Source organism: Hypanus sabinus, chromosome 6, assembly GCF_030144855.1.
Source record: "Hypanus sabinus isolate sHypSab1 chromosome 6, sHypSab1.hap1, whole genome shotgun sequence".
NCBI classification, from domain to species: Eukaryota; Metazoa; Chordata; class Chondrichthyes; order Myliobatiformes; family Dasyatidae; genus Hypanus; species Hypanus sabinus.
Genome location: NC_082711.1, coordinates 147,750,308 through 147,774,721, shown reverse-complemented (window position 1 = coordinate 147,774,721; position 24,414 = coordinate 147,750,308). Strand labels below are relative to the sequence as shown.

General features: G+C 40.6%; 1 protein-coding gene across 1 annotated transcript in view; it reads right to left on the bottom strand.

Moving 5' to 3' along the window:
• Nucleotides 1-24,414, bottom strand: part of LOC132395096 (syntaxin-1A-like) — a 282,164-nt gene that overhangs the window by 108,180 nt on the left and 149,570 nt on the right. Inside the window, exons 4-5 of the mRNA XM_059971402.1 lie at nucleotides 18,767-18,841; nucleotides 9,912-9,985 (exon numbers count right to left, since the gene is read on the bottom strand). Of these exons, the coding sequence (XP_059827385.1) occupies nucleotides 9,912-9,985; nucleotides 18,767-18,841 (149 nt within the window). The remainder of the gene's footprint in view (nucleotides 1-9,911; nucleotides 9,986-18,766; nucleotides 18,842-24,414) is intronic.

Sequence of the window (24,414 nt, the reverse complement as noted above, 5' to 3'; positions counted from 1 at the left end):
CCTGATGGATTGAAATCATAAAAGGTAAACCGGCAAGTTTTTCTCCAAATCTCTCTCTCTCTCCCACCATTGCCACACAGTGGTCCCCAATGGCTGCAGCCTGCATGAACTGAGAGAACTTTATATTTCCATCGGACAATACATTATCCCCTGGACAACGATAGAGCTATTTCTTATTGATTATTGTTATACCCGCACTTTTAGATTTAGTATTGATGATGTTTATTATCTGTATATCTGCATTGATATTATTTTTGTGTATTTTTATTAATAAATACTATTAAAAATAGTATCATCAGACTTCAACGGACGTCTCCATCTTTACTGGTAAGTGACCCAGTTACAGGGTTTGTAACAGTATATGACATATTGACTTAACGTATCTTTTTTTGTTAATCAATGATAATTAATAAAAAGATTTTTTTTAAAAAACTGTGGAAGGCATTTGTAATTAGGGTAGATAAACAGAGCAGCAAAAGTCTGCAGTTGATGGAATCCGGAACAAGAAAAAAAATATGCTGGAGGAATTCAATGTCAAGCAGTATCTGTTGAGGGAAATAGATAGTCGTGGTTCAGGTAAAAATCCTTCATCAGGAGTTAATCTTCTTACCCCACTCACAACCCACTCTCCCACCACCAGCACCTAAGTGGATATGTTAAATACTAGAGTCTGTAGGTAAGAGTATATTTATTTGTCAATTTTTTTTAAATATACAGGGCTGGTAGGATGTGGCTGCAACAGATAAAGAAAAATTAAAGAAGCATTTAGACGGATCCATGAACAAGGGAAAAGGAATATTTGGGCCATGTGAAAGGAGATCAGGATGTGTTTAGATTGACACCACCTTTAGTCCAGACATAATGGGCTGAAGGGCCTGTTCTTGTGATATAATGTGTTGTGCAACTTAATGACTTAGTTATCACATTCCAGATTCTCGTAAATCAATAAGAACCAGGCACAAATACTCCATATTAAGCAAGGTTGGGGACAAAGTCTACACAACCCCCATCCAGATATTTCAAATAGAAAACACACAGCTATCACCATTACAGCAGAATACAGGTAAGGAGGGAGCGATACTGAAGCTGTGCAGTTCCCTGAGCATCCAGAATATCTCATTGTTCTTATTATTGAAATTCTGAAGCAGTGCAAAGGCTTTGAATCTAATTGAGACCTTCAGGAGAATGAGTTACGAGGAATTAGAAATGAAACTAAATCTTTGGCTTCGATTTTTATTATGTCAGAGTGGAATTTCTGACTAAGCAATCACTTGAATAGGAAATATGAATATTGAGTAGCTTTATGTTAAAACATTGGTTCATTTCAAGGATAAATAGGTATAGTTTGCAAAATACCATTTGAAGAAGAAATTAGCACTGGTTTATAGCCTGGAATGACAGTTAAATGCAGACAGTGAGATCGTCTTCAGGGTGTTGGTAATCTTTGTAAATGGGTGTACTGTGTAGGTGTACATCTATCCATTTCTATATGTTTACATGTATACATAAAGATTTGTGTCTATATTCATGTATTGATGGATGCAAACAATGCACTCACATATTGTATATCAGCTTACTTCAAATGCCTCTTGAATCCTATTAAAATGATTCCTATTAAACTGATTGCCCAACTTCCTTTTCAGTCCCTTACAATAGCTGACATTGTAGATGTTCCTTCTCATGAACTCTCTTCACTTTCAAAACTCTGTTACCATTGCTGCAAAAATATATTTTTTTTGCTGCAAAAAATGCTGCAAGCATAACCAGCACCGCTAATTCCAACTTTCCACGTCAAAATCTTTGCGATATTGTAATTTCTCAGATCTACAGCCAGTTGTGTTTTCCTCATCTCATATTGGAAATAATGAACAAACCTACAATTAGGCTCATATTGGCCTAATAAGTTCAAATCTGCTTTAGCTGTTGTGACATTGCTTGTAGCTCTTATCCACAATCCCTTCTTAACCTCTGTTGTTTCACACCATTTCCCTCCTTTGTTGAGCCCACTGTGACTGAGTTGCTTGGTTTCATTATTCATCCCTAATTAACTGCAGTAAAAGATTCCATTTCAACCCATACAGTTAACCCTGGACTTCCCTGAGGAATTATCCTTGGTCTAGTTTCACAGTCTTCGCACTCAACTATGTGCTACTGAATTCTGCAGAAATTGTCAGCTTCCATGTGTTAAACGCTACCATCCATTTTAACCATTGTATTACATTTATCCGGCACCGAAATTAGAGTGTAATAAGATTGAAAATATAATTTTTGCACCTTAATCCAAGCTCCACATCCTTAATAAGCTTTATTCTCATACAAGAGCAGAACGTTTACAGCTCAGCATCATATTCGACCTAAAGCAAACCATCCTCTTGCAATCTGTGTCATCCGCTTGCTATTTAACCTTTCCTTATCTACTACAGAAAGTTAAATTTATGCTAGTATCCTGCAGACTCAATCATCCCAATCATCTCACATCTGCTTTAGCATTCTCCACCTTGAATAAACTTATGTTCACCCCTAAATTAGCTGTCGGTACATCAGTCCCACGTCATTCTGTTCACCTACTGTCACTGTCCGGAGAGTTACACTGCTATGTTCTCACGTCCTAAAAGGTCAAATTTAAAGTGGTCATATTTTTGTGTAAATCTGACCATATAGCCTTGAATTCAGGAATGATCTCTAATTCTCTCTCATCTATCCCGAGCTCTCTTTTTTCCATACCTTCCCCCATTCCACCAACACTTAAGCCCACCTCCCACACCGACTCACTCCCATCTCATTGCCATTCCAAACATTCTTGAACATTCTGCTAACGCTACAATAAAAAAGGTCAGTAATTTTTCTAAATCTGTCTTGCTGGATTTGATAGGCTTCATTTGACTTCAGGTGTCTTTAAAGATGAGTTTGACACCCGCATTATGCTACTTTATTAAATACAAATTAAAAGTACATAAGGGATGTTGGCACAAGCTGCATATTGTTAACGGCATTGAGACAACATTGCTTTGGTAAAAGATTGCCTGCAGTCTGAAGTAGGCCACCCAGTGGTGTAGTGACATCCACATTGGACTTCGAACCTGGCCAGTTCCTTGCATGCTTTCCATCCGTGCTGGGTTGAACATCGAGCTGGCAACTCAGCATCGTAGAAAACAGACAAAAGCACTGAAGAAACAGCAAGGCTGCCACCCGGTGCGCCACAAGGCGCAGAAAGGGACCAGTCTTCTGAGATCTTGCTTGCTGCCCCGCAGGATCCTGAATCCCCGCCCAGCGCAGCGTAACTCCCTTGATGAATATCTTCTGACTTTTCTCAGTTTCTTGCACACTCAGTTGTGACTGTGTGGCATGTTTGTGGGCGTCCACCACTTGCACAGCTTGTGTACGTCAATTACACAGTGATGCTATCGACTCTGATACTGAGGAACTCTGTGTAAGACTACATTATTACAAACAGATGGAAGCATAGAAAAGTATAGTGATAATGCAAGTGAAAGACAAAGAGACACTACATTTTAACAAACAGCAAAATTACGCAGCTTCTTACTCCCAACAATACAGGAAAAAACCTGCAGTCTGGGGCTTATGACTGGCAATAGATCACAATGGATTAGTCTGACCCATTCTTCAGTGTGTATTAGATTCCTTGACAACACTGAATGCTATTTTTCACGGTGACTTACCTCTCCCTGGACAATGACAAACTGCAAGGTCATTGGCACATCGATAGTAACACTATTCTCAGATCAGTCTTTAAATCTGTTTGAGCAGATGCCAGTAAGAAGCAAACCTTCATTCATTACAAGTCCAGTCATTATAACATCAAAATTTACAGATGTTGAGGAGTTCCAAAGGCTCAAATATGAGAAATATGCACTGTGATCACAGTCGCTGTCCTCATTTTAAGTAGCTAACACATTTTGCCATCGGAATGAAAGTGCTCTCACTGGCATTGCCGTGTTGAGCAAATAATATTACTGAATAATATAAACAACAGCATGAACAAGTGATTAAAACTTAAATTCATGTTGTTACATTTTTCAGATATAATTGGACAGAGCGAGCATTGGGGTGAAGAAAAAGCAAACAGTGCATCTGAGACTAGTACTGTTGTGCTGACTAGTTTAAATCAACTTGGAAATTATTCAGCACAAGGCTCTATTTCAACTCGTACTCATGGTTCATTTATATTCAGCTTATAAAATGCTTGCAGTGAAAATCAAAATGCCATCATACGCCACATCATAGAGTTCAGCCACTTCATGAGGAGACTACACAGCTTATGAGTGAAATGTCTGGCACCCACGGATTCTTTGGCTGCTCAGGGTTGAGGAACCGAAAACCCCTCACACTGTAGAGGGCAGCAAATTGACTTTGCAACTGCCGCTCGGCGCAGATTGTCCCCAGGCACCGAGACAGGCATTGACTCATTATTGATGCTTGTGCCATTTTAAACTGCACTCCACTCCCGTAGAAGCAAACCCAAATACACTATCAGAGGGCCCTAAACTGTGGTCGAGTCTGCTGGCCCATTACAAGTGCTCCCACTCTAAATGTTTTTTTAAAGCCTGAATTTACTCCATTTGCCTATTTACATACTTTAACAAGGAGCCTAACACCGATTAGCAATTTCAGCTTTGAATACTGGGCAGAACATGAAAATGGTGTTGTTTAAACTGAATATTTATACAAGCTTTAAAAACCTCTTCAGACTCTCCGGGTCAATATGATGAGACTGCCATTAATAATAAATAACGGAAGGCACTAGTTTAGACTGGAAATGGAGTACCATTGTGTAGAGTCAAATGTAATGTAACACTTAACAGCACCAGCATGAAGTTGAACCTTAACCCTGTTAAATAAACAGCAACTCTGTACAATTGCACAGTGTGTAACCCTTAGCCTGAATAAACAATGGGATATAGTCACAGTTGGTGAGCCTAATGCTGGTGAATAAAGTTTACAGATTTGGTGGCCACATTAATTTATATGGCTTTAATCTTGTTACATTTTGACCATTTTCAGAAGGTGTGAAACCAGGGATGAGTCAATTGTGTTGCTATTTCCATAATCTCACAAAGCAAGTACGTTTTCTGATGCCAAGGACATTTATTCAAAGAAAAATTTGTCGTTCAGTATTTACCCAGCAACCTTAAGGATCAAGATTCCTCCCATCTTTGGGAGTATTGCCAGCAGCTTCTCCATTTTCTTTCATGTTGGCCTGGCAGGGGCTAGAATTCAATGGAGCTGCCAGAGGGTCATCTTGCAGATATCTTTGGATGAAAGTCAAATATCTTGTCGTATTCCCCCCCTCCCCCCCAGGATCAAGGATGCCGCACATCTCAGGCAATCAATTCATTTCTTCCGGAACACATCCTTATTTTTCTTTGGCACACACAACCCTTAGGCAATTCAGAAACCTCAAGAATTTGTCTCTAACTTCTAGGGATCAAGTCAGATTTAAGTATAAAACTTTCAGGTAACTTTTTTGGGCATCAATATTTGCTTGCGGTACTACAAAGAGTCTGACTCTCACGCCTTCTCATTGAATCCCACTTGATTCGACCCCAATAGCGCTCAGGAAGAATAAATCACATTCAATTTCAATTCACATCTTATTTGTTTATTTCATAGACATGGGCCCCACTTCTCAATACTCCAGAAGAGCGTATGTTCCCCTATTTATTCCTGATGTCTAGCTTTTAAAACAAACAATCCTGACGCTCCAGTTTAAGGCCATTTTCATTCTGGGAGCAGCCACCTGATATGACTGCATATTAAAAACTTTCAACCAAAATCAGCTGGGCTTCTTGCAGCAACCAGAGAATTTGAGTGAGTAGGTGACACCATGTCTCACCTCATCACAGATTTATGCTTACCTATTAATTCAGATTTATTTTTCATATATACATGGAAACACACAGTGAAGTGCATTGTTTGTGTTAGCAATCAACATAATGTATGGATGCGTTAGCGGTAGACCACAAGGGTGGCCACACATTCTGGATCAAAAGTAGCATGCCCACAATGCTCGGCAGAACAACACAGAACACAACAAGCAACAAAACAACAACAGCAAAATACGTACCTTTCCTCCCTCTCACCACCCACACACACACACTCAGACAGTCCTCCTACTCTAGGATAAAGCCTCTAGTCTTTGGGTTTCAACTTCCAGACTTCTGACTGATTTTCAAGTCAAGTCAAGTCGAGTGAGTCACTTTTATTGTCATTTTGACCATAACTGCTGGTACAGTCCATTGTAAAAATGAGACAACGTTTTTCAGGACCATGGTGTTACATGACACAGTACAAAAACTAGACTGAACTACTTAAAAAAAAACACAGAGAAAGCTACACTAGACTACAGACCTACACAGGACTTCATAAAGTGCACAAAAACAGTGCAGTCATTACAATAAATAATAAACAGGACAATAGGGCAAGGTGTCAGTCAGACTTCGGGTATTGAGGAGTCTGATAGCTTGGGGGAAGAAACTGATATATAGACTGGTCGTGAGAACCCGAATGCTTTGGAGCCTTTTCCCAGACGGCAGGAGGGAGAAGAGATTGATTGAGGGGGTGCGTGGGGTCCTTCATAATGCTGTTTTGCTTTGCGGATGCAGATGCAGCATATAGTGTGCACACTTAGATCGGGCTTAGATCTTAAGTATCGATCTCTTTACTAGCCAATAACAGGACCCTGAACTCCAGGGATATTTCTTGCTATTATGGCCACTGATTAAATAACATTGTCTGAGCCAGTAGCTTTATTATAAACTGGTGAACTTCAACAAGTGCTAAAGATCTCGAGTACAAAATAATTCTAATTCTTGAGTCTCTGGTTAGGAGATTCTCTCATTGTACTGTTTCTTGGATTATGATTTTTCATTGCATTCACTCACTTATGGATACAGATATTAACTAAGTGTATCTTAAAACCAAGAGATTTTACAGATGCTGGAAATGCAAAGTAACACATACAGAATGCTGGAGGACGTCAGCAGGTCAGGTAGCATCTATGGGAAAGAACAAGCAGTCAACGCTTCAAGCCAAGAGCATTCATCAGGGTTGTAAAGGCAGGAGGAAGATGTGAGACTAAGATTGGTGGAGGAGGGGCAGGAGGACAAGCTGGAAGGTGATAGCTGAAGGCAGGTGGATGGGGGAGGAGGGGATGAAGTAAGAAGCTGGGAGGTGATAGGTGGAAAAGGTAAAGGGCTGGAGAAGAAGGAACCTATTGGGAGAAGAGAGTGGACCATGGGAGAAAGGAAAGGAGAGGCCCTGGAGGAGGCGATAGGCAAGTGGGAAAAGAAGAGGTAAGAGAGGAGCTAGAGGGGGGAATGGAGGAAGAGTGAAGAGGGAGGAGGATAAATTACTGGAGGTTAGAGAAATCGATGTTCATGCCTTCAGGCGGTAAGCTATTCAGATGGAGTATGGGGTGCTGCTCTTCCAACCTGAGAGTGGCCTCATTGTGGGTGTAGAAGAGGCCAAGGACCAACATGTCAGAATGAGAATGGGAATTAGAATTAAAATAGTTGTATACCAGTAAATCATGCTTGTTGCTTGGTGCTCAACAAAGTTCCTAAGCTGGAAGGACCGTTTGGGTAAAACACTTCACCTGCAAGACTGTTGGTGTCATCTAATGAAAATTGGGTATCTCTTTGTTGTGCACAATGTTCCACTCTCAGGTTGGAGGAGCAATACCTCATATTTCATTTGGGTAGCCTCCAACCTGATGGCTTGATCGATTTTTCCAACTTATGGTCATTTTTTCTCCTCCCCATTTCCTCTTCTTCAGTTTCCCACTCTGGACTCTTACCTCTTGCCTATCACCTCCCCCTTATGCTCCTCCTCTTTCCCTTTTTCACATGGTCACTCTCCTATCATATTCCTTCCTCTTCAGTCCTTTGCCTTTTCTACCCATCGTACCCCCCCCACCAGCTTCTTACTTCATTTCCCCTACCCCACCCTCCTGGCTTTAGTTATCACTTTCCAGCTTAAGCACCTTCCCTTCTTATTCTGACATCTTCCCCCCTCCTTTCCAGTCCTGAAGGAACGTAAACTGTTAATTCATTTCAAAAGATGCTGCCTCCCCTACTGTACTGCTCCAGCATTTTGTAAGTATACCTTAATATCTTTTAACTCTTCAAAATAATAGCACACTAGTCTTGGCTTAGTCAGGTTTATCTTAAGTAACAAAGTTAGACATTTGAAGATAAAATTGAGCAGTTTTAAGTTGATTGTTTCTGAAGATAAATATTTTACCCTTCACTAGTTCCAAAGAAGTTCAACATACATTTATTATCAAAGTTATACAACTTTGAAATTCGGCTCCTAACAGCCAGCCATGAAACAAAGAAACCGAAAAAGACCGTCAGACACCCGATGTGCAGAGAGAGAGAAAAAAAATCACATCACACAAGCAATGAACACAAGCAATTAGCATTCTGAACTGAAGTCCACAAAGAGGGTCCTATCCCCAGACCCTTAGCTCAGTGTAGAGTGGAGCTGTCAGCTGAACTGGCCCATTCCTCATCCTGGATCTATTCAATCCGGCCCAGTGCCTGAATCATTGTCCATACATCAGGCTCAGAGGGGGTGATAACAATTTTTACTGCGACTAGATTATTTCCAGAGGACACCCGAGTCAGCCATGCACTGAAATTGCAGTTGAATTAAGCCAGATGAGCTTAACGAGAATACTGTCGAATTCTAAGTGGCAGAGCTGTGTCTTTTGTAACTGCTTTTCATACTGGTGCCAGATCATCAATGAAGAGCATTTTCAGAATGAAATCAGTGTTACTTCTCATTCTAGCCCTCACCTCCCATCTTGGCTCTGACTTCGCACTGTTTCTGTTCTGGAGGTTGAACTACGCTCTAGTTGTGCCATTGTTTACCTCCACCCACAGCATGGAGCACATTTGAATCCAGCAGAAATGGAGGATTAGAGCCAACTGTGAGTTGTGGCAAGAGGTGGGCAGGGGCCCAGCAGTGAAGAGTGCCAGTAACAACAATGGGGAAAGGGAATGCAACATCAGCATGAATGGGAGGTGGAACAGCAGAAGTGAAGAAGGACAATGCGATTCATGAATAGTGCAAGGGAATTGGATGCATAGTGTGTAACCATGTGAGTGGGTGGGGAGAGAATGCCATCATGGTTGGCAGGGAGTGAAGAGTGCCAGTCCAAATGGCAGAAAGACAATACAAGTACGGATGTCAGAAGGAGGTAACAGCATGCCAATAACATGATAAGGTGGCACAATGACACAACTGCTGCCTCACAACGTCAGAGGCAGTCCTGACATAGGGTCCCGTCCATGTGGAGTTTACATGTTCTCCATGACCTCCAAGTACTTCTGATTTCCTCTTGCAGTCCAAGGATGTGTTGGACTGGTAAGTTAATTGGCAGCTATAAATTTGCCCTAATGAGTGGGTAAGTGGAAGAACCTGAGAGGAGATGATGTGAACGTAGGGAAAATAGAGAAATGGATTCGCATAAATGGGTGGGATGTGGTTGACACGGCCTCAAAGAACTAAAGGGCCCATTATGACCCCATGATGAGAGCACAAGCATTTGCATCTTTGTTACACAGTTGAAGAATATCATGTCGCGTGGCAAAGGAGATTATCAACACCGATATGAATGATTGTGTATTGAGCAGTATCACTGTGAAAACAGACTTGTAAGCTAACTATCACTGCTTGATGCTGACGCCTTAAACTGCAAATAGTAATCCTCTCATTAAATTCCTATGAATGTGATAGATGGTGGGGGCTTTACCACACTTCTACGACTGAAAGGGAGATCTGAATGTGAATAACCTTGGTAAAAACATTGCTCCACTGTAAAACAGTCATGTTGGCATTTACAGTATATAACTTAATAGAAATACAGAGAAATTCAAGTCACCGACCTGTGTCTTGCGTATTCTCAAGTCGGCTGAGGATCTGTTCTGTCCCTCCTCTTGTTCTATGCTTTGTTCAATACCTGAGGAAGTAAAAAGGAAAGACTAGAGTTATCTAGCAGAAAAATACTTTTATAAAAATCCATCAAGAACTTGCTGCAGGTCAGAAAGCATTAATATACAATTACATACTATTAATATATAATTATTAATTACATAATATTGATATATAATAGCACTCATGTATGCGAACCACAAATTTACTGTGGAATTATCCAATAGTCTTAAATACAATATTTGTATACATGCAGTATTAGTGCAGACATGCAGGTGTAAGCATACATATAATATTCAGGTTGGCTTCCCAAAATATTCTCCTGAGCTTAGCTTGAATGTGTAATTACTCGGATACTTAATGTAATGCTATTCTCAGAAAAGCAATGTCTAGTAATGTTCTGCTCAGATTCACCTGCCACCTGCACTGGCTCTGGATAAGGGGTGCGGAGAGTGAGACGAGGTACAAAGGGATTACATCTTTGATCAGTTCAAAAACAGAATACTTTATATTTCATCCCAAAGCCCTGAAGGCCATCAGGAAGTGATGGTTTAGTCACTGCACGAAGAGAAATTAGAAGAAGCTGAGAGATCTACAGGAAGTCGTTGAGAACAGAATTAAATGACTAAGGGCAGATAGGTTCAGTGTGATGGCGCACTGAGAAAGCCTTGAATAAAAGCAGCAAATATTGAGCTATCAGTGCAATTCCAACAAAGACAATGCAAGAAGTGATTTATAAATGCTCAGTATTAGACTCTGCCAAAGGCTCTGAAGATGTCCAAAGTAATATATCATTGTAGTATTCAACAGCAGGGTGCCAGAGGTGAGCAGTGCAAAGAGAAAGTTTGGCAATAGAGCAATTGTGCTGAAACTCACAAAAAGGATCACGATTAGGAAAGGAAAGAAGTGTACAACATCTTATCACATTCAACAATGCAAGTGTCCTGCCAGACACAAAACCAAAATAAAATCAGAGCTGCAGGACTAATCACAATTCAATAAAAATTAAATTGCAATCAATCCACGGCTTGACATTTTTAAAAAGTCCAGCATTTAAAGCCTACACTTAATTCTCACTTCTGGTTTGGTCTGTAAATGCATGCACAGGAACTCAATTCTGATTGCTTTGTAAGGCGTGGATGGGTATGTGAGTCTTCCGTGTTATGGGGCAAATGCATGTACACGAGTCCTTTTTAGATAATCTTGGAAGGACGACTTGCCTCCCCCCCTTTACATCTCTGAGCCATAGTAAATTCAAAACCTGCATCCTTGTTACAGCTGCTTTATGGTATCTCTGCTCTCTTTTCATTCTTAATCCCAATTATCCAAGATTTAAGATTGTTTTATGTCATTTCTGTACACAGGAGTAAAGGAGAACAAAATAATTGTTACTCTGAATCCAATGCAGCACAAAAAAATTACTAAAGATAAAGAACATAATAACTTTTTCAAAATCCACAATAAATACAAATACATAAGATAGCTTATAAATAGATTGTGTGCCAATAAAGTGACGCTAGACTATACATAAAGTGACTGATAAGAAATAATAAGATAGTGAGTGGAGGTGTTGATCAGCCTTATTGCTTGGAGAAAGTAAATGTTTTTGAGTCTGGGGGTCCTGTTATGGACACAGTGTAACCCCTCACTGATGGGAGTGGGACAAACAGTCCATGAGTAGGGCGAGTGGGATCCCTCATGATGTGTGTGACCTTGTAGTGTGTGTGTGTGTGTGTGTGTACACGTGTATGTGGTATGTATGTGTACGTGTATGTGTGTGTGTGTGTGTGTGTACACGTGTATGTGGTATGTACGTGTGTGTGTGTGTGTGTACACGTGTATGTGGTATGTACGTGTACGTGTATGTGTGTGTGTGTGTACACGTGTATGTGGTATGTATGTGTGTGTGTGTGTGTGTGTGTGTGTGTGTGTGTATACCCTTAACTCCTGGTGGAGTCATCGGGGCACCATCATGACAAGCTTTTTGCACCGATCTTTTTGGTGACTGCTCATCGTACGGCGTGTCTTGGGCATCTGAAACCTGGCGGAGCCCATCCCTCTCCAGGTTTTTTTTTGTGAGGTCGAGTTGCTAGCTCGACACTCAACCCAGGCACGGATGGAGAGCGTGAAAGGCAGCCAGCCGGATTCGAACTCGGGACCTCTCGATGCCGACGCTGATGCCACTACACCACCAGCCAGTAAGCACCAAACTCAGGGACCCCCTTTTCATCCCACTCATTCTGCTGCTCTGGTCAGAAATATTTCTGTACACGCTGCAGTTCTTCACTCAAATACAAATCACTCAAAAACAATACCCTCCACAAAACCTTGCACTTCCAGTTACATGTAACACCATCATACATCCATGTTGTCTGCCCATACATCTCCATAGTTCTTGCGAGTGAGTGAGGGAAGAGGTTTATATTGCACTAGCTCAGAGCATGAAATCAACTGCAGGAATTACTCTGGTAGCCTTATTACAGCAGAACTATTATATAAATGGCTGTCAAGTGATTTTTAAAAATATATTAAACAAGAGGCATATATGCAAGTATGGCTGAGTTGAAAGGATGCAGTTCACCAATGTTCTTGCAGAGTTGAGCTCAGCAGGGAACCTTTTAAATGATAGATTGAGATTCTCAGAACACAGATCTTAAAGGAGTTCAGTCACAAAATGAGTTTTCTTTTTGAATAAAAGTATAAGTACGATTTAGATCTAGATATAGTATATATTAGCCAGCTGGTAGTCTAGTGGCATCCACAACAAACTTCGAGGCGGAGTGGTCCCAGATTTGAATCTGGACGTCTCCTTACATACTTTCCACCCATGCTGGGTTTAGTGTCGAGCTAGCAACTCAAGCTTGTAAAAACCAGACAAATGTTAATGAAACAGCAAGGCTGCTGTGCTGTGCCCCCCCCCCCCACCCCGATGTGCCACAGGGTGTGAAGTGGAACTACATAGTATTTATTAATGATTTAATACCACATAGTTGAAATCTGGAAGATAGGAATTTCAAATGGGAAGTCAGATCATGCAATGAAACTGTATTTAACTCTAATAGCTTTTAATCCAACAAATTGTCATTTAAGTTATTATTTAATTTTTATATTCTGCTCAATATTACTCAATCATGGGAGAGTGCATTGTTGCCTTTACCAGCTTTATTTAATCGATGTGTAGAAACTGAAGTTCATTGTTTCTATCCTCAGACTGTCAACAATGAAGCATCATCGAACAGTTTGATGAATGGTCTTGTGCCCTTTAAACAATCAACTGTTATCACTGCTTTGTTGATCAGATGGAATACTGACCCATTAAAATAATTTAGCTTTGGCTACACCTGGCATGAACAGACCCTGAGTGAAGATGCTGGTCTGCCAATGGAACGCTGGGTCACGTTTCGAGTGACTGCTTCAACATCAGAAACATGGGGATCAAGGAACGCCATCATGTACTGCTGATTTTGTGTAATAAGGCCATGTTCAAAGCACAGAGGGGTTTGAGAATGGAAGGTACCAGTTAGCGCATCACCCACTTGGCTTCATGCAACTGCAGTCCAGCTCGTCCCACTTCCTTCCTTCCACTGACATTCAAACTTTCATTCACCCTGTTCCCTTTTAAACCCATTTCCACTAATACTCATTACATTGTACACCAGACCTTAACACCTTTCCATGTAAACACACTCCCCCCACCTCCCAGAGAGACACAAGACACAGCAGATGCTGGAAACTGGAGTAGATAACAATCTAAAGGATTTCACAAAGTCACGCAGTACCTCAGGAAGCTAAGGGATGGTTGAGGTTTCAGGTCGACATCAGAACAAAGTGTAGAGGAAGGATACCTAGCACAGAACTAGCAAAGAACCGAATGGGAGTGTCGGGAGCTAATTAGTCTCTCTTAGTAGGACAGCCCTCTCTCATCCCATGAATTAGCCTTGTAAATCTTATTTGTATCACCTCCAATTGTTTTAGGCAAGGGGATCAAAACTATTCACAGTACTTCAGGCAAGGCCTCACCCTGAACAATGGCAAAAAAGCTTCCCTTTTTTTAAAAAAAACACCTCCATCAATAAAGGCCAGAAGACAATTTGTCTTCTTGGCAACCTGTTGGGCCTGCCAGCAAGCTTACTGCGATTCATGCACAGGAGCACCTGAAGTCCCTCTGAACACCACTCCTGTAGTCATGTTCAGTGGCAGAAGTAGTCGGCATACAGCTGATGCGTTGGCTAATATTTGTAAATAAAAGTAAGTTATATGCATAACTCCAAGTACCATTGAATATCTGTAGCCAGACCATTAATGATATTGATGCCTTTGACAGCAAAGCAGCTTGTGTAGGGCCTCATCTATTGTCAAGACTATCATGTAAGTGCAGGTGGATGTACAGTACATACTAAGACAGCCTGTCATTGCACTCCACCACGCTAAAGTGTTAGGATCTGGGCTCCAGGCAAAAGTCTGCACTTTGGGCTACAAAGGAGGAAATAGGCAGGTGATCAACAATTCAGTGTCTATAGAGGTCCTGCCTACTACTTTTATGTTAATCTTCCAAATATTTGGAATATGTCAGGAATTTAAAAAAAAAATAAATTGGCCCATTTAAAAACCAAAAATAAAATAATCTCAGAAAATAAATATTTTGCTTTCACTAAATAATGTTTTTCATGTTACAATAAAGAGTAACAAATGTAGAGGAATATATGATAGAGAAATTGAATTGGATTAAAGAGGCTCTATCAATTAGAATCAGAATCAGGTTTAATATCAATTAGGCATGTCATGAAATTTGTTGCTTTGCACAGCAGTACAGTGCAATATAAAAAACTATAAATTACAATAAGAAATATAGTCAGGTGCAGGAGTGGAGCCTGGTGTGATCTTCTGCAGCTGCAGACTGTCCACTTCAAGGCTTGACGTGTTGTGCATGCAGGCCCGAGTACAGCACAGAGCTCAGAAAGAGTGACGCAACAGGCTTTTAACACCATAACTCAGCGAGTTGTTTGTTATGTCTCCCCTCTCGCTGTGAAACGAGACACTTCTTTTTCCCTTATTAGGGAGAGGGAGAGCCTGTGGTATGGTGAATTACTGGGTGAACGAGCAGTCTTTGGGGTACTACAAGTCTGTGTCTTTATTGATGCTTTGCTGCACGCTTGAGTGCTCGGTGGTGGGCGATGACAATGCTTTATTGCTGGTGGGGTGGGGGGTCGTTGCTTTGCTGCTGCTTATACATGGGAGGGGGGAGTTTGGAGGGGGCTCTGGGATTCGAACATTTAACTGCCATTCATTCTTTGGGGCACTCCTCTGCTTTCGTGGATGCTTGCGAAGAGAAAGAATTTCAGGATGTATATTGCATACATTGCCCTGACTTTAAATGTACCCATTGAGATGTGCTCTTCTGCACACCACTGTTGTAATGCATTGCTATCAGTTACTGTCACCTTCCTGTCAGCTTGAACCAGTCTCCTCTGACTTCTCCCATTTGCTTACAGGACTGCCACTCACCAGATGTTTTATTTTGTTTTTCGCACCATCCTCTATAAAATCTAGGGACTGTTGTGCGTGAAAATCCTAGGAGATGACCAGTTTCTGAGATACTAAAACCACCCCGTCGGGCACCAACAATCATTCCACAGTCAAAGTCACTTAGATCACATTTCTTCCCCATTCTGATGTTTGGTCTGAATAATTAAACCTCTTGACCAAGTCTGCATGGTTTTAAACATATAATAGTCTGATTTGATATTTGCTTTAATGAGCAGGTGTACCTAATAAAGGGGCCACTGAGTGTATATGTCTGTCTTCAGATTCCTGTACCTCCTCCCTGATGGTAATAATACGAATAGAGCCTGATATCCCAAACTTTAGGATCATATTGGGAAGTGAAATCCTGAAATAAGTGCACAACTTCAGGTACCTTGGATCACGGGTAACATCTGACGGGAAATGTGAAACAGACATAAAAGTAAGAATAGTGATAGCAAGAGCTTCATTTACAGAAATGAGAAACATCCTAACGAACAAGAAAATAGTAATTGACATCTGCCTTAGAACTCTCAGCTGCTACGTTCTTCCTATATTGATGTATGGCTGTGAGTCATGGACCATCACAAATGCAATGGAAAAAAGAATCAATGCAGCAGAGATGTGGTTCCTCAGAAGAACGCCATGCATATCATATACGGACAGAATAACCAATGAAGAGGTTCTACAGAGAATGAAAACAAAATGTATATTACTTAAAAAAAAACAGAAAACAGCAATCAAAATTCTTTGGGCACATCACGTGAAGAGAGACATTAGAACATTTAGTTACAGCTGGAAAGCTGCAAGGAAAAAGAAGTAGAGGCAGACAGAGGTTGAAAATGAGAGATGGATTAACATCATGGTTAGAAACAGGGGAGGCGACAACTACAATTCAGAGGGTCAGGGACTGTGATGGATTTAGAGACACGATCGCCCACGCCGAACGGCAAGGCACCTGAATGATGATGAGAGCACGTTTTGGGTGATGAGGATCCTTAATGATGGATGCCGCCTTTATTGGCATTGTTTTTTGAAGATGTCCTCAAAGCCGGAAGGCTAGTGCCCATGATGGAGTTGACTGAGTCCTCAAACATCTGTAGCTTTTTCCAATCCTATGCAGTGGTCCCTCCACATCAGACGCTGAGGTGAGAATCAGATCAGAGTTAGAATCTCTCCATAGTACATCTGTAGAGATTTACTAGAGTCTTTGGTGACGTACTAAATCTCCCCAAATGCCCAATCAAATATAGCTGCTGACGCACCTTCATTGTAATTGCATCAATGTGTTGGGTCAAGGACAGATCTTCAGCGATATTATCACACAGGACTTGATGTTCTTTCCACTGCTGACCCCTTGATAAGGACTGGCATGCATTCCCTCAAATTTCCCTTCCTGAAGTCCACAACGAATTCCTTGGTCTTACTAACATTCAGTGTAAGGCTGTTATTGTGACACCACTCAACTAGCCGATCTATCTCATTCCTGTATGCCTCCTCATCACCATCTGAGATTCTACTAACAGCTATGTCATCGGCAGATTTATACACGCCATTCGAGCTGTGCCTAGCCAGACAGTCACGGGTGTAGAAAGAGTAGAGCAATGGGTTAAGTACACATCCTTGAGGTGCACTGCTGTTGATTCTCAGTGAGGTTATTTTCGATCTGCACTGATTGTGGTCCCACGATGAGAAAGTCAAGGATCTTGTTGACAGGGAGAGACTCAGGCTTTGAAGCTTGTTGATTAGTACTGGGGGGAATAACGAGTTGACAATGCTCTAAGTAAACATTCCGCCACTATCCCAATTTGCTGAGTTAAGAAAGGACAGAAATTTCAGAGGATCCTGCAGCAAGTTTCGATTTTACCAAGACACGGGAGTGTTTCAGATGAATAAAGAACTGCAAGTTTTGCACACTTTCTCAGGCAGGTCAATGAATATGTATATCATTGGCCAGTCAGTCTGACATCCAGTGCCTTTGATTAACAATAATTAAATGATTGCTAAAAGTAATATGAACTGCTTTCAACTAATTTAACTGAGTTCATTAATGAAATAACAGAAAGGGTCATTAAGGGAGTGTGGTTCATATGATTTAAGGTAATTGACATAAAAATGACAGTTCCTCCGCTTTTAAGTTGTTGTAACTCCGCGTGTTGATTTGGAATAGATTGCCTGAAAGCATAATGGGAGCAGATTCAACAGCATCTTATCAAAGGGAACTGAATCTATTTACTGTCAGCACTACAGGGAAAGAGTAGGACAGTGGGATTGACAAATTAATGTTTCAGAACATCAGTACAGGTTATGATACTATATAATAATGGTCTTCTATGCTATACAATTCTAGGAAAAAGCATTAAAATGAAGGGAAGCTATACAGCTAGTAAATCTGCTGCTCATAGTGTAAGAGACTTGGGTTCAATCCTGACCTCAGGTGCTGTCTTTGTGGAGACTGCATGCTCTTCCTACGGGCGTACTCGAGGTTTCCTCCCATATCTCAAATACATTCAGGTTGCCAGATTAATTAGCCAAAGGAAATTCACCTTGTGTGTGAATTAAATCTCAAGGCAGCTCGTTTAGAATGTGGGGAGAATAAAAACTGGGATAAATGTAGAATAAGTATGGTTGCGTCAAGTCAAGTCAAGTCACTTTTTACTGTCATTTGGACCATAACTGCTGGTACAGTACACAGTATAAATGAGACAACATTTTTCAGGACCATGGTGCTACATGAAACAGTACAAAAACTAGACTGAACGACGTAAAAAACAACACAGAAAAAAACTACACTAGACTACAGACCTACCCAGGACTGCATAAAGCGCACAAAACATGCAGGCATTGCAATAAATAATGAACAATAGGGCAGTAAGTTGGTGTCAGTCCAGGCTCTGGGTATTGAGGAGTCTGATAGCTTGGGGAAAGAACTGTTACAGAGTCTGGTCATGAGAGCCCGAATGCTTTGGTGCCTTTTCCCAGATGGTAGGAGGGAGAAGAGTTTGTATGAAGGGTACGTGGGGTGCTTCATAATGCTTCTTGCTTTGCGGATGCAGCGTGTAGTGTAAATGTCCGTGATGGTGGGAAGAGGGACCCCGATGATCTTCTCAGTTGACCTCACTATCCGCTGCAGGGTCTTACGATCCGAGATGGTGCAATTTCCGAACCTGTGGACTCAGAGGTCTGAAGAACCACTGCAACTCTTTGTGACTCCAAAAACAGAATTAGTGAAACATGAATAATTTAATTGCTTTGGATGCAGAATCTGCCAGAATCACATACTTACTCTTTAACTTGGAGCGGACTTTATTTGCTGTCTTCTTAATATCCGTCATTAGTTCTTCCAATTCTTCCTTTGTTTCTGAAAGACAGGACATTAAGAAATGAGTCTAAAAACAGATCTGGAGAATGCAGTAAGTTGCAATTAACCAAGACTTTTAAGATCACAAATTCACTGTAAAGAATGATGAATTGTCAGTACAGAAAGCAGTATTACTATTTCAGCATCACCTCTGCTATTTTATCAAATACCCTGGACAAAATTTCCTGAAGATCAGATTGTTATTTTCTAATAAGCACATAGAATATTCAGTTACAGTGGATTCCAGTTAATTGAGCCATCCGCTTATTTGGGGCAACTCTTAAAGACCAAAAACTAATCGAGAAAATAGCCGGGTCTCCCTTCATTTATTTGGGACTCTATGCAGCCTAATTGGGATAGAAGACTTGTGGAACAGTTTCTTACGAATGTCAGTTGCATGCACAGACGCAGCAACATGTTTAGAGCGAGCAGTTTTTGAATAGAGTCACCTACGCATGTTTGTGTTTAAAAAACTGTGATTTCTGTCACTGACAGTTGCCAAGAAATTCAGAACTGTTTTGGTCACTGTGGTTTCAAGTATTCAGGCTTGGAGGTGCCAGAAACAGCTGGGCACTGTAACTGAAATGCTCCCATGCACGTAGCCTTTGTTGCCAAGCAGCTGAAGTTTTCTTTTATATGAAGTTTTATTAAAGTGTCATGCAGTTTTCAGGCTGTGAAAAAATTTCCTGCACACAGCAAAGTAAAATTTTTAAAAGATTGTAAGAAAAAAGTTAGAGGGAGTGTTGCAGCCGGCAGTGAAAATGAAACAATTTCACAACTTCAACAAGTTAGGAACTACTAAGAATTTGAATGCATCAATCATCTTGAATATTACAATGAAAATGAAGATTTGAGAGGATGCAGTTGTTGATAACATTGTATGAAGAACATTTGTACCCGTGCCGATTTTATTCATTGTGTAAACAGGATTAATTCCTCTGTAGATAACTGTTAGGAGCTAATACATGGATTTATGGTACTGTAGTAATATCAGTAGTGTTCTAATTTGTCCCATATTTCATTTAAATACATCATTTGTTACTCAGTTTCTCCTTTTAATTCTTTTAAACTATTTCTGTGAAACTTCATCAATGTGTCCCAATTAACCGGAATCCACTGTACATTACTTATTCAGGTTATGCTGAACTACTGTACTGATTAAGTCTCAGCTTATTGATAACCAGATGAAAGCTCTATGTTGATATTACGATAAATGTTTAATTGTTCAGCAAATGAAGCACCTCGTGCCTGTAAGTACTGAGATTTAGATAGTCTTCAGGCTTGTAAGTGGAAAGTAACACTTGTGTCTCGGAAGTGCTGGACAAAGACCATTCCTGATAGAAGTGTTGAACTACTTCCCATTGATGTTCAATGGCAAAACCATTTCCAAGAGCCCATATCAATAGCCTGGACATTACCAGTGACCATAAGCTCAACTAGACTGACTACATAAATACTGAGCTTACAGGAACATGTCAAATGCCAAATATCCTTAGATGAGTTACTCACCTCCTGACAACCCAAGCCTTCTCCATCACCTATAAGGTACAAATCAGAAACACAATGGAAGACTTACACGAGGAGATCCTGCAGATGCTGGAAATCTTGAGCAACACATACACAATGCTGGAGGAACTGGTCAGGCAGCATCTACAGAGGGGAATAAACAGTCAATGTTTCAGGCTGAGAAGGGGCAAGATCCTGATGAAGGTTTTGGCCCGAAATGTTGACTGCTTATTCCCCTCCATTGATGATGCTGAATTCTTGCCGGGGTGACTGCAATGCTAACAACTCTCAAAATCCACCATTCAGGATCTAGCAGCCTACTTGAGTGGCACCTTATCAAGCACTATAAATTTTCAAAAGTACATCAACTACAAAACACACTGCTGTCATACATCCAGAATTCTCTAATATGACTTTCTAGACATGCACCCTTCACTGACAAAAGATCAAAAACACAGGAACAAAATTACTTTGAGATTCTCGTCCAAGCTGCACACTTTCCTGCCATTGCCTTCATCTTTGCTGGATCTGAACCCAACAGCACAGTGTGGCAGGGCTCTCACTCATATGCAGCCTCAACCTCAGTTCCAATCTTGCTGTAATTAAATGGTGGTGGATATCAACATGTCACAAAACACACATCTTATCCCATAGCCTTGACTTGCTGGAAGTTTATTGAACATAATAAATACAACAATGCTCTTGAAAGAAAATAATCAGACAAAAATTAAAAAAAAAATCAGCTAAAGAAAAGGAATAGATAGAAAGAAGAGATATCAAATAGTTCAGTTTGATTCACCAGATTTCACACCTCACAATGGAAAAGCAGAAATCTAGGAGTGCAACAGAAAAAGAGCACTGGCAAATGTGATCCAACCCATAAAATGTACGGACTCACTATTTTGCTCTAGATAATCATACATGATTAGACATACAAGTTTTATCTTTCAAGCGGGTGCGATGAAAAAGCTACACATCCATGTCCACTGGACGAGTGGCTTCTAAAAACGAGAAAACTGATTAAAGGCTGACCTGTAAATCATGTAGACCAAGATATATATTACATAAACATAGCAACACACACAAAATGCTGGAGGAACTCAGCAGGCCAGGCTGCATCTATGGAAAAGGGTACAGTTGATGTTTCGGGCCGGAACCTTCAGTAGGTCCGAAACATTCACTGTGCTCTTTTCTGTAGATGCTGCCTGGCCTGCTGAGTTCCTCCAGCATCTTGTGTGTGGTGCTTGGATTTCCACCACCTGCAGAGTTTCCCTTGCTTGTTACAAGAAATATACTTCTGTTCAGGACTATCAAAGTCATAACCAGCTCTTTTGACAGAACGTATCAAAATGATCATTCATGAGATGACTGGCAAACTGTTGTCAACCACCAAGCTGATATATTCCAGATATCCTTGGTACCAAATAGCTAATAATCTATTTCTACTTATGTAAATTCTACCTCTGAGGACAAGGGAGCCAGGGAAGTACAAAAGTCATCACTTAAAGTTTACCCTCTGAGCTGTGCATGCCATTCTGACTTAGAATATATCACTGGTCTTTCATTGTTACTGAAACTTCCAACCCAACAGTGCAGAAAGAGTAACTTCTCAGGAGGACTCTAGTCATTGTAGAAGACCATTTAATATGCCTTCTTAAAATCAATTAGAAATGGGCAGTTCATGTTGTCCATACCCTTGAGTCTCAAATCATGAAAAGTGAATAAAATGTGAATCTTCTGATCCTTCTTATCTAATTGAATATAAATATTCTTAAGTCTCTTCACTACTTTACATACTTTGAACCAGTCACCCAATGCTACTATTGTATACACATTCATATCCTTGAATCCATATCTGTGACTAAACCTTTACTAATGGATAAGTAACTGTATGTGCCTTTGCACTCTTTCCGAAACTTTAATATCTAACACAATGTAAAGAGGCCAAAACTAGATAAGTTCTAACTGCAACCAAGATCTTGTGGAAGGAAACAGATTTTGTTCTGGAGTGAACTGGCCTGTGATTATATACTCGAAGCCTGTTACCTTCATCTATAGCTTCACGATATTGATTGAAAGAAACAGAAAGAGAAATGTGGTAGATAGCCCTCAATCATGCTTTGCAGTAACATTATGTTAGTACTCCGTGTTTTCTGTTCAATCCCAGATCCCGAGTTCCTATCTCCATCATTGCCAGCCTTGAGTATACTCAGCTGAGTTGGCACAGTCCTTGAGTAGAAAATTCTGAGGACTTATAGCCATTCAAGTAAAATTTCTTGTCATCTATCCTAAATAATTAACAGTATATCATGACTGCATAGGTCTAAGCTCTTCAGCCTGTGTAACTGGTTTCTCAGCATTTGTCCTATCAATCCTTCTTGAGTCACAAATCATCAGAGGGTGCTACACCATAACATTGATTTTTTTTCTTCGCGAATACCTTCAATTCCATTCTCTGCAGTGTACTTATGGCAAACATTAGAATTTTGCCTAGGTAAAACACTACTTACCGAAAACTGCTCAAATTCCCCAAGAGCTCCCACGTCTCCAGCACCACAACAAATCAGGACCCTTGAAAAGGTTGTGCATCAACCTTGATAACTCTCATGTAGTATCAATCATTTTCCCCCAATATCGAGAATAGTTATGAACAAAATAAATAAGGAGGATAAGACCAATCCTTACTAGCTTAAGGTATGATGGAGAACAGTGGGATGACAGGCATTGGGGGTGGGTGGGAAGAAATATGCAGGATGTTGGTATTTCAAATTTTAGGCATGGAAACAGCATCTTGATCAGCAAATGCTGTGAGTTGGAACTTGCATTGGGCATTGTAAGACCAGAGCAAAATAGGATTGATCTTACCTCTGAGGAAGGTGTAGTTTATTAGAAAAGCAATAGAGAAGTAAAGGTGTATCCTTCAGGAACAGATTAAAATATTATGAAGAGGAAGGTAGACCATGAGAAATCTGTGATGGCAAGGATAAGGGTCTACAATTGATGCTGAAGTTACCACCACATTGGTTCAAGCTCAGGCCGTAAGTGTGAAGCGAATGAAGAAATGAAATCATTGTTCAGTAAACAGTCTGGTGGCATTGACCAAAGATGAAGGCTTTTCAATATTCATCTGGAGAATATTATGATTCACCCAGATCTGAAAGTTAGTTAAACACAAAGGCGGACCTGGGTGCCTTTGTTAATGAATCACTGAAGGTTAACACGTAGATAGCAAGTAATTAGGTTGACAAATGATATCTTGGTATTGAGTTGTAAGAGGATTTGAGAACAAGAGTAGATCTGTCTTGTTCCAATTATACAGAACCCTGGTGAGATCTCATCTGGAATTCAGTGCACATTTCTGCCTCCCCTACCCAGGAAAGAACACATTTGTGATAAAAACAAATCCAGCAAAGGTTCATCGGAATGATTCGTTGTATTTGTTGTATAAGAGATTATGTACTCTGATTCTAAACTCCCGAATTTAAAAGAATGAGAGTGGATATCACTGAAACATATAAAATTATTTCACAGATTGATAACGTGGAAGTAGTTATTGCTTCTCCTGGCTGGGGCGTTCAAGACTGGGGCTCATGGCTTCAAGATAAGTGGACAGCTATTCAGGGACAGAGATAATAAATTTCTTTGTCAGGGGTAGTGAATCCTTAGAGCTCTCAGAGCTATGAGATTCAGCTACTGAGAATTGGTAGAATTTTGTATATTGAAGAGATACACAGTTAGAAATGGCATTGACTGAATAGATCAACCATAATCTTTCTAAACATTGCAGCAAGCACAGAGGGTCAAATGCCCATTTAGGCTTCCATTCCTTATGTTCCTTATATTCTGACCCCAACTCGCATGGAGGTAAGGAAAAGGCAACAAGGGAGGAAGAGCTTGCAAGCAACTGTGAGGAGCTGAGAAGAGGACCTATATCTTAGGATGCTTGGATAATGCCCAGATAGGCAAGAGTGAAAGCAAAGGTAACCTTCCTTGGCTGAATAAAGGAGGGGATTATTGGAGTAGAACGGCTGCAGACTAAATAATGTCAGAGTCCAGGAAGGAAAATT